This window comes from Mesoplodon mirus (genome assembly GCF_964341445.2).
Source record: "Mesoplodon mirus genome assembly, chromosome: 20".
In the NCBI taxonomy this organism is placed as follows: Eukaryota; Metazoa; Chordata; class Mammalia; order Artiodactyla; family Ziphiidae; genus Mesoplodon; species Mesoplodon mirus.
Window position 1 is genome coordinate 22,851,980 of NC_138996.1, and position 12,115 is coordinate 22,864,094.

The following is a 12,115-nucleotide window of genomic DNA, read 5'->3' on the forward strand; positions in this document are numbered from 1 at the left end:
CTTTAGGTGGGAAGTCAACTTTAGAATCTGAATATTAAGATAAAAATCATTGTCTAATATTACCATAGTCCCAAGAGCCTTTTTCCTCCAATTAAATTGTTACCTCATTTCTTCAGCATAAGAAGTTTAAAAAGATCACAAACCGACTTACCTTCTAATTCAGAAGCTTTGGTGTATAATGAAGGGGTGATTAGCAGACTTGCTATTCCTTGGATCTCTTTTCCTCTTTCCTCCCTTCTTTTTCTTCCTTCCTTCTTCCCTCCCTCCGTTCACTCCGCCCACCCTTCACTCTGCTCGCCCCTCCTCCCGCCTTTCCTTCCTTTTATACTGAACTCTCAGGTTATTCCTTTTACCTCATAATCACTCTGGCAGCTGACTTGAATATAAGATATTAGTTCTCTATGTCAGCAAGCCTTGCCTTCTTGAAGAGGCCCTTATTCAGAATAACAGCTGTTTTCACTTTATTCTGCCATTGAATCTTTACAGCAGGACAATGTTATGCCATTTAATAAAAGAAAATAAATGAGCAATTTATGTCATTAATTTTATCAGTCTTTTTAGGGAAATGATGTAAGCATGAAACATCAAAGACATTTTTTGAAACAATTCAAACGTCTTCCAGTAGGTTCGATTGAACTGACTTGGCCCTAGGGAGGTTCTTAATGGATGATTAACAAATGTATTTCAATCTTTTTTTCTTCTTTTCTCCCTAACCTAAAATTACTCGAGGCATGTAATTCTAAAGTTTTTCATTCAGGGAACCCCAAAGAGCTTTACGGTTACAGTCAATTCTAGAGTTATTAAAAATAATATAGTAATTTCCCTTTTAAATATTCTTTGGGTGCTTGACGTTTTTGTAGAAAAACCTACAGCACAATAGTTTCATACGTTATGTAACACTTTTAAAACCTGAGCCCATGTGTTTCAGTTTCAACATAGTGTTGCTTTCAGAAAGCTTGTTCAACAGCCAAAGTAGTTCAAAATAATTCCATGTTTTACTTGTATGCTTTATAAACCGGAAGAGAATCTAAATTTCTTTTTTGATGTGACCATTTTTTAAAAGCCTATATTGAATTTGTTACGATATTGCTTCTGTTTTATGTTTTGGTTTTTTGGCCATGAGGCATGTGGGGTCTTAGCTCCCTGACCAGGGATCGAACTCACACCCCATGCATTGGAAGGTGAAGTCTTAACCACTGGACTGCCGGTGAAGTCCCATTGCAATGATTAAATGTCCTTTATTATCTGGTCCCCTTTTCTGCCTAAGCCCAGTCTCAAAATCCAGAACAACTGTTCCTTTGTTCCTTCAAGAGATTCAATCTTATGCAATTGTGGATTGTGGCTGATGATTAAGTTTTCAAGGCAAGTGTGTTGTGTTTGTGCCTGGTCTTGGGTCTGAAGTCAGGTGGTGGCTGTTTAGAAGGGAGGATGGGTGTGAACTGGGAAAGAGAGTGAGGACAAAATGGAACCCCTATTGATGAGCTGGAACCTGCATTAGTTTCTCACTCCTCCAACTTTGATGACCCAGGTGGCATGCAGGAGAAGGTAGTAAATTCATCACAGAGCTCAACGTGCACCTGGCTCAGGTGGGAGAGAAACTGCAGGAGGCTCCACGGGGAAGTTCAGGAGCTACAGGCTCTGCTGTCCTGCAAACCCAGTCAGCCATCAGCACAGTACCATCTGTGTATGCTGTGTCCATGCCTTGCTGCCCCTCAGCGACTTTCTGAGCATAAAAAGGACCACGGCTGCTACTAAACTCTCAGTTTCTCAATCCCATGCAAAAATGTCCTTGGTGGGCCATGATAAACCAGAACAACATAGGAGAGAAAGAATCATGGAAAGTGCAGTTCTTCCATAGCTACATCGACACAATATAAATCCAGCAGCATAGTGGAGAAGGCAGGGAGGATTTGGCCTAGTTAGTATAGGGTTTTTTGTCTGTTTGTTTTTTAGTAGGTTGGAGGAGAAAGTTGGGTAATACTACCACACCAATTATTGTTGTCATATATCTTTGATTTGACACTGTTTTGTATTTTGTTTTAAAGTCTTTTTTTCTTTTTACTATAGCATTCTTGTGAAAGAGATAGAGATTATTTTCTTCCCCTTTTATACAACCATTGTAATTTCTGATCTGTAGAATTGCACTTAAGAAACAAAATCTATGTAGAAGGTGATTTGCCCAGTATCTCCCCTACAAATCTATGGGAGAGTCAGAGCATTCCTGCTTAGTTGAAAAAACAATGACTTGAGAATAGGGAAACCTGGCGTGACTTCTCTGTAAAAACTGGGTAATCTCTGGCAATTAATCTGTCTTACTGAGCTGCAATTGTTCTATCTGAAAAAAGGGAAAATAATACACAAGATAATTTCTAAAATTATTAGTTTTCAATTTTAAAAAGTCTGGATATATAAATAATACTTGTTTAGTATAAGAAATTCAAAGTTCCTAGCACAATTATCAGTGATTATTAGAGCATCTCCTGGTTAGGGAAAAAAAAAAAAAAAAAAGAGCCACTTTCCTACTCCTGCTGCTTTATTTCTTATGCTTTGAGTTAATTTCTAGTGTTCTTTCATTTCAACCTGAAGGACACCTCTTTAGTTTTTCTTATAGGGCAGGTTCAGAAGTAAGAAACTACCTTAGTTTTTGTTTATGTGGGAATGTCTTAATTTCTCCTTCATTTCTGAAGACAGTTTTGCCAGATATAGAATTCTTGGTTAATGGGTTTTTCCTTTCAGCACTTTAAACCTTGTCTCCTGGCCTCATGGTTTCTAATGAGAAATTGGCTGTGAATCTTATTGAGGATCCCTTGTACATGACAAGTTGCTACTCTCTTGCTGCTTTCAAGGTTCTCTCTTTATCTTTCAACAGTCTATTATGATATATCTTGCTGTGGGTACTTTGAATCTATCCTACTTGGATATTGTTGAATTTCTTGGATATGTATATTTGGATCTTCCATCAAATTTGAGAAGTTTTGCATGTTATTTCTTCAGATATTCTCCTTCCTCCCTCTCTCCCACCTTTCTTTTCTTCCTTCCTCCCTCCCTCCCTCCCTCCCTTCCTTTTCTCCTCCTCCTTCTCCTTCTTCTCCTTTCTCTCTCTCTCATTCTCTGCTATTTCTGGGACTCCTATAATGCATTTTTTGGGCAACCTACAGGTACCTTACTTTACTTTTCTTCATGTTTTCTTCATCCTCAGACTCAATAATTTCAATTGTCCAATCTTCAAATTAGCTAATTCTTCTTTTTGTTTAAATGTACTGTTAAATCCCTCACGTGAAGTTTTCATTTTTGTAATTGTAATTTTCAGATCCAGAACTTCCGTTTGGCTTTGTAAAAAAATTTCTCTTTAATGATATTCTGATTTTGTTAGTACACTGTTCTCAGTTTCCTTTGTCTTTTTTTTTTTAGCATACTTTAGCAGTTGTTTTAAAGACTTTGTCAAGTAAGCCCAACACCTAAACTTCCTCAGTGACTTTCTGTCAAGTTATATTGTTCCTTTCAATGGGTCATACTTCCCTGTTTCTTTATATGCCTTGTCATTTTTTTTTAACTGCTGTTGTTGGACACTGGACCTAAGAATATTATAATGCAGTAAGTCTGAAAAGCAGATTCTCCCCCTTCCCAAAGATTTGCTGGGGATTTTTCTGTTTATTTGTTTGCTGAAGGCTGTAGAGTCTATTTGTAAAGTTACTTCCCTGAACAATTTTGCAAAGACTATGTTCCTTGTTGTGGGTAGTCACTGAAGTCTCTGTTCTTTAGCTGTGTTCAGCTAGTGTTTTTGAATGTTAGGAGCTAAAACAACAAACAAACAGAACCCTACAAAAAAACCAAACATACCCAAACAAAAATAACAACAAAACCCACCTCTCCCAGCATTGGCAGATTGGTTCTGTGCTGAGGCACTCCTTCAACACTTAATCGCAAAAATACACCACTGGAGAAAATCACCTACGTTCAGCAAGTAGAAGAATGTACCACAATAAATGCATTTTCAGCAGACCATTTCCAATAGTCCCAATTCCAAGGTAACAATTTTGCCTTTGCAAGTGAGAGGGCAGGGAGTCTATTATCCGGTTACTATCTGTGAGCTGAGACTTCAGGTTATGAAAAAATGCTTAAGCCCACGCTTTTTCTTATCACCATTAAAGAAAGAACAGTAGAGCCATTCTGTACTAGTACTATTTTCTAATCACAAGTTTCTCTGAGTTGGGCTTAGGAAACTTGAAAATCATGTTTTTCAGGGCTGAGATTAGATTTAGTTGAATTTCAATAGTAATCACTGGTGTTTCTGCCTGTACACCTAGACAGCAGGGCACAATCACCAGGTTCCAGGGTGAACTTGGCATTATTTTGGCATGCTCAGGGTCATCAACCCTTTAGGGTTGAAGATGCCTCTCTCTCTCTGGTTGTAAATATTGACTCACTTCATGAAAGACTACAGAGGAGGGTTGTTGAAACTTCCTTCTGCACTCAAGACATTGCATGCTGTTAGTTAAAATGAAGTAAGTAGATATATTTACTTTTTAAACGCAGTGTCCTAAATTGTAACAAAGTAATTACTCATATTAATTTAAAATGCATAGCAAGCTGAGCTCCATGCTGAAAATGACATTTTTGATCCACTAATTAGCTGGACACATATAGCGATGGTGTGCCTGTGCCTTTTCTCATATGTCCTGCTTTCAACTAACTTTATAGTGCAGTTAAAAAAAAAAAGTCAATACATGACCATGTCATATAAACATGTTATTGTTAATGACCATGCTATTAGCCACGTTATTAATGACCATCTCAATATATGAGCATGTAAAACATGATGAGTTTTTCATCATGGCCAAAACATATCATGAACATTGCTATCTAACAGCTAAGTTATTGCACAGAGATCTTGAGAGCTGGATAAGATTCTTTCTTTAGAAATGTGTATGGATTGGAGATTTTGCCAACTTGGCACAAAAGAAAACTTTCCAACCCTCTCATTATTCAGAAAGTAATTACATTAAAATGAACTAAATAGATTACAAAGAAGAAAAAATTGTAATCTTGTGAAGATATAAATTGCAGCCAGTGATTGGGACGTGTTTCCATTATCACTAGCATTTGTAATCTAGAAGTTTTAAACTTCAATATATTCGATACATAAGTCATTATATTAGAAAATTCCATTTGAAAACTTAGAGAAGTTAGAATGGTTCAGATATAGACATATAGTAATTATGAAGGTATTTTATATGTTTATCCACTGATTTTTAAATATTCCTTTTCTGTGGACAAAATTCTTAATCTCTTAAATATTCATTAAGCTGATTTTAATGAAGCAAAGTAATAAAAATCATTTTTCAGCAATTTCATAAATGTGAATGAAAATATGGTGCATTATGTATTGCAAGTGACCCCGGCATCTTCAGCATGTGAACAGACTCTCACACCCCATTGTCTAATTTTACACTCTTCAATAGATGATTCTCTCCCAAAACAAAATACTTCATTCAGCCATATTGGACCAGTACCTGCAAAAATCAGATACAACTGTATTAATAAGTATAGTTTAGTGTTTATGTTTGAGTGGGACAGAGCCATTAATTTATTCACCAATTTAACAAAAAAAATGTGTTGATCATTATCCATATACCAGTTCTGTGCTCTGTATTAAGAATCAAAAATTAACCCTCTGCCCCAGAAAATTTTATTTTCTGTCACTCTGTAAACGACTAAAATACTAAGTAGTAAGAGGTGTAACAAAGGTGCATACAGAGTTCTATGAAATCATAGATTAAAGAACTATTGGTTTCCTCTACTGATTTAATAGTTTTATTTTTAAAAATAAGGAAGGAAATAAACTTTAATAATAATGGATATATGCAATGATTTAATGATCTATATGTATCTGTACAAGGCATATCTAGAACATAAGCAATCCTTGAGTTCTTTTCTTAGGTTCCAGTGTATTTCAGTTTGCATGTGTCTGGTTTACCAGACATGTTATCTATTTTTAATTAAACCAAGAGTAATATGATCAGTAAAGGGCTTATAAAATATTCTGCAAGAATACCATAGATTATTAAGTGCAAACACAAGCAAACAACAAGAAAATGGCACAGCTAACACTTATTCTTTTTGTCCGAATTCTTCCTCAGACACATTAGAAGGAAAAACGGCCTGTCAGCATAGGCTACCTAGAAGACAATTAACTAAATGAATGTAATCGCCACTTTCAAGATAAGGACATTATTTTATCAATCAATAAGAAAACAACTGTTTTTTTGAAAGGAATTCATGGCAGGAAAAGATAACTTTAAAACGAAAGTTTGGAAATGTTTTTCTGATATTCTCTAAAGATTTTTTAAGTGTATCACTATAAAAGTTTGTTCTTTTATACTTAAGACATTTGGGAGCAGAACCTTTGAAAAACTTCTAAATGAATGATTTCATTGGGTTTTGTTAAACATATAATATTGCAAACCTCCTAATGAATTTTCAAGAACATTTCATGTTGTCAAGAAACTGATGATTTAGCAGCAAAATTTCAATAAACACCTTTGCAAAACTGGTGGATGGTAAATAAATATCTTAATACTGTAAGCATAATCAACAATGCATTTTTTCCATTTGAATCAATATGATGTTAAAAGGTTCTCTTTCAGTCACAAGAGCTATATAAAGCATATTTAGAAATGTCTTCAAGACTTAGAAACATACCTTTATGTAGTTCTAAAAGTTAAATGAAGACCTGTTTTTCACAGAGGCATAAATAATGGCACATATAATTCCATTACTCTTAACTGATTTTTCAAATATTATGTCAGTTCAAGAAATAAAAATTAACATGTGCATGGTTAATAATGTGCATAATTGTATAGCAGTATGTGCCTATAATATATGAATAAATTTCCAAGATATTGGAAATTTTGTAATCACAACGTGGATAACGTTTGACTGAACCTTAAAAAACGGAGGTTTTCCGTGTATGGAAAAGAAGTCATTCCATATAGTGGGGGCAGCATGAAAATGCTTGATGTATTAGAACTGTTAATGGTCTCCTGGCATCTAAAACACAAAGTATATTAATGAGGGGAGGAGGATTCTTTGGGAAGGTTGGATAGAAAGCTGGGACCATGCTATAAACATTTTTGAATTTTATGTTGTGAGTCACCAAATGAAATATCATCAGAACTATACTTTAGAATTGTATGTTTGGCAGAAATGTGGAAGCTGGATTGAAGAAGAAAAAATCTATAAGCTAAAAGAACAGTTAATAGGATGTTTATATAGATATTTTCTGTGAAGACATGTTTTTATTTACCCTTAGAACTAGGAAATTTTGATTTCCACATAGAAAATAAATAGGTTCATTCACTTAGTTTTTGAATAATTTGTACCTTCACCAGAAGTATCCAAATACAAGATAAGTTATATTTAGGTTTACATTATCAAGGTAACTGGAAATATTGTATTTTTCATTTCATATAATAGTAATTAAATAAATAGAATCCAAACAATGTTTCTATTAGACAAGCAAAGGTTTTCTTGGGCTGACCAATTATAAGAGTAGTAACCTGGACAGCTCAAGTGTTTTCTGAAATGTTTATAAGAGTATTAAGACTTTTCAACTTGAAATTTTAAGGCAGATAAAAAGGAAAAGATTAGGAGAATATGATCTCAAAGTCAGAAACCTTGCCAGGAATACTTTTTGGTTTCCAAATTGCTCTTACTAGGCATATCATGGTCCCTTTTCTGTTTGTGTCTGTATGTATGAGCATGTTTGTGAATGTATGTATGAGCATGTTTGTGTATGTGTGTTTATTTTAAATATATAAAGTCTATCTGAACTTTTTGGAAGTTGCTCCAAAGGGCTATTCAAAAACATAGGCAAGGACTTCCCTGGTGGCTCAGTGGTTAAGAATCCGCCTGCCAATGCAGGGGACATGGGCTCGAGCCCTGGTCCGGGAAAATCCCACATGCTGCAGAGCAACTAAGCCTGTGTGCCACACCTACTGACTCTGCACTCTAGAGCCCACGAATCAAAACTACTGAGTCCATGCACCACAACTACTGAAGCCTGTGTGCCTAGAGCCTGTGCTCCACAACAAGAGAAGCCACCACAGTGAGAAGCCTGTGTACCACAGTGAAGAGCAGTCCCCACTCACCACAACTAGAGAAAGCCTGTGCACAGCAATGAAGACCCAACACAGCTAAATAAATAAATAAATAAATAAATAAATAAATAAAACCTTCATTAAAAAAACATAGGCAAATAATAACAATTGCACAAATAATAAAACTACTTCCATTTTAACATGTAAAGGAACCAAAACAGTGGGACATTTATGTATTATATTTATTGCATTTATGAACACTTATAACTTGTATAAATAAACATAAGTAAAACTTCTGGTGAAAGCCATGGCTCTGTTGTGTTTGGGAGCATGAGAACAGTATGGTTCCATGGCTTCTGTACCCAGGGGACAGTGATGCTTTCACTCTACATTTTATAGATCTAGTCACCAGATTTATGTCTCAGCAGCACAGAATTTTTACAATCCAGGAAAAGGTAATTAAAGGTGACAATCCTCTCAATGTCTGAAGTATCCAGAGGGCATCCCCACAGGGGAAGCACAAGATAGATATTATTCAGTCAATGTGCTTACATGTGAGCACAAGTTTTTAGAAACCATAATAGAGGAAGTCATGAATATTAGAATACCAAAGCTGTAGTAATAACAATGAACATTTAAGCCCACTTTTTAAAGAATTTACTATGGGGCAGAAAATATTCAAAGTACTTTTGAGTTGTTATCTCACTGAATTCTCAAACAACCTTAAAAAGTTAATAAATGCTATAATAGTTTTACTGTTGAGGAAAGTGAAAATCAGGGAGAAAAAGTAACTCCACCCAAGGTCACATAGCTAATGCCTAATGGAGCCAGCATTCCCACCCTGGGTCTGCCTAGTGTCAGTGCCTTTAATCAAAGATTTACTGCAATCCCCTGCATTATTAGATTTGGTCATTTAACAAATCTCTTTTGAGTGCCTATGTGCGTGAACAAAAATCAGAATCCATTCTCTCTTGGACTGACCTTCTAGTGAAGGCTTCTGTTTTAGGTAAATGCAGCAACTGAGGTCACATATGTAATTAGTGGCAAAGCTGATTCTTGTATTTAGAACCCCTAACTCATATTTCAGTGCTTTTCTCACTAAGAACATAAGGATATGATAAATATATTGTATTTTTCAGTAACTCTGGTCTTATGCTATGTGGAAAAGATTCAGACACAGTGAACACGTTAGGTCTTTTCACATATAATTTAAAAAATTTACTTCTAATAACTTTGTAAAATATTGGTATTTATTTCCATTTCACAGGTAAATAAACTGAGACTCAGAAAGGATGCATGACTTGCTCAAAACAACAGAGAATAGGGCCAAGCAACAGAACATGATGACATTTAAAACTTAGAGCTATTCATTGACTACAAAGAAGCCCAGATAGTTATAAAAATAATTTTCAAGGATTTGCTGTTTTATTTTTATATTAATATATTTGGGACTATCAAGCCTAAGGAAAAAAATTATTTAATACTCATGTCCCATCTCCTTCCAAATTGTTTTCTGCATTAAAAATTAATGCCAAGGTAGCATAAAATGCCTAAAATTTTATCTTCATGTGCACCTCAAAGATTAAAAAAGAGATGTTTTTATTTCTTTAGGTAATAACTGTTACTCAAGGATATTTATTCTTGCTGCTGTCATTGTTATTTTTTGCCTCTGAGTTATCCTTTCTACTAGTGGAAACCTATGCAAAATCGATGTATATATTTTAGAAATGTTTTTATTCTCTAGTCCTGTTTATCATCTATTTATCTATCTACCTAACCATCTATATATCTACAATTCCCTTTACAATTTGAAGGCTGCATAAGGAGGACAGATTGACCAATTTTGTGTTTCCAAAAGCAGACAACAATAACCGTGTTGGCCATGCCTTCTGGAATTTTATGAGCTTGGTTTGTGATGCTTAAGAGTATGCTTGACAGATGATACCATTTCCTCTTAATCTCTCTTTTAAAAAGACAAATATTGATATTTCTTTGAGGGATTTGAGTTTCCTTAATTTTCAGTAACACTGCTTTTATTTAAAAAAGTAATCATATTTCAAACATTAGCGGAATATACAATGACACGATGAGATTTGAGATTAGCTCCTGAATGGATAAGTGGAGAAGCAAAAATCACTAATGGTTAAAGTCTCCGAATGAATTTTTTTTTTTTTTTTTTTTTTTTTTTTTTTTTTTTTTTTTGCAGTACGCGGGCCTCTCACTGTTGTGGCCACTGTGTGGCCTCTCCTGTTGCAGAGCACAGGCTCCAGACGCGCAGGCTCAGCGGCCATGGCTCACGGGCCCAGCCGCTCCGTGGCATGTGGGATCTTCCCGGACCGGGGCACAAACCCGTGTCCCCTGCATCGGCAGGCGGACTCTCAACCACTGCGCCACCAGGGAAGCCCTCTGAATGAATTTTAATTACATCCAGTCAAGGTTGGGTGACATGCATTTATATCACTTTAAGACATCTAGTTGGGAAGTGCTTTGTCAACAGTTTCTTCTTAGAGAAAAGCATTCTGGGTTTTTGTTTTTGGATCAATGTTAAAAATGAAATGGGGGGCTTCCCTGGTGGCGCAGTGGTTGAGAGTCCGCCTGCCGATGCAGGGGACGCGGGTTCGTGCCCCGGTCCGGGAAGATCCCACGTGCCACGGAGCGGCTGGGCCCGTGAGCCATAGCCGCTGAGCCTGCATGTCCGGAGCCTATGCTCCGCAATGGGAGAGGCCACAACAGTGAGAAGCCCGCGTACCGGAAAAAAAAAAAAAATGAAGTGGGAATCAGAGTAGAGAATGGGTAAACTTAGACTATAGTTCTGGATTCTAGTTTTGTGGTTCTGGAGAAGCCACTTATATTCCCTGTTTTATTATATATGCAGAATAGAGAGGTGGAGGGTCGAAAGAGCTCTAAGATTTCATTTCCCTTTAAAATTCTGCGATCCTAAGATTCTGAAGAAGCAAGCTCTTTAGAAATGAAATTCTTAAGCTTAAAGAACTTAGGACAGTCTGCCTAGTGGAGAGACAGGGTGAGGGATGGATGTGGAGCGCTCTCCCCACGACTGCCACAATAGCTATGTAAATGGGGCATGTTTTGTGACACTTCTGTCAGCTTTACTTAATTTTATATGAAAAGTGGGGCTGTAATATCTATTTCTCACAGGCACTGTAAGCACTGAATGAGAGCATGTAGTAAACACCTGATAAACAGTATTATTCCATACTTAGTATTTATTGCCTTTATTACCATAAGTAACAGAGCAGACACGTTAAGAACCCTATTATAACGGCTCTATATCAGGTTCCATAATACCCAACATCTAAACATTTATGTTTCAAAACTTGCAGTGTGCAGGGAGCAGTACCTAAGAATTAGAGTTCTGACCTATTGATATATTTTATTCATCTTTGAGATTGTTTTTACTTCCAATCACTAATGGATAGTTCAGAGATGCAGAGTTATATTTTTGATCTCCTTCAGTTTATTCTTGTAATTTTTTAAAAACCCCACTCAGAAAATAGATTATGGAATGTGAAAGGGGTAATGAATAAAAGATAGCATTTATGTTTAGAATTTTCTTTTGTTTCTGCTTTTAAGTTTAGAGCTTCAGCACCAACTCCTTTAAATTTAGGAGAAGACGAGATAGCTGCTCCAGATCCAGCTCTTACTTCCAGCATCAGCCGACAGGCTCAGATATGCCTGGAACAAATTCCCGGACTACCACTGTCCTCTGACAAAGTTCATCCAAGTTTGCTACAGGGAGACCACCAGGATGAGAGATTGGGAAGCTTGCATAGGGAGAGAAGAGGCTCCCTCCCCTTTCCCTGCCCCGTGCAATAGCAAGCACCAGAAGCTTCTCAGTGCTTCCTTAATTTAACCTTTTTGTCTACACAGGAAAAAGAAAGAACATTCCACTTTATGCATATGGTGCAACCAGATGAAAGAACCCATTTAAAGGAGTGTGCTTTAAGCTTTGTTCCTATAAATCATTTTCTTTGTAACTGCAAAACTCACTGTTCTTA

General features: G+C 36.3%; 1 protein-coding gene across 1 annotated transcript in view; it reads right to left on the minus strand.

Annotated features, from left to right (window-relative positions):
• Positions 1-5,304: 5,304 nt before the first annotated feature.
• The window catches only part of MSR1 (macrophage scavenger receptor 1), a gene marked incomplete at its 5' end in the record, with an annotated part of 57,971 nt that continues 51,160 nt past the window's right edge, over positions 5,305-12,115 (minus strand). Inside the window, one exon of the mRNA XM_082608758.1 lies at positions 5,305-5,513. Coding sequence (XP_082464884.1) covers positions 5,380-5,513 — 134 coding nt within the window. The 3' untranslated portion in view covers positions 5,305-5,379. The remainder of the gene's footprint in view (positions 5,514-12,115) is intronic.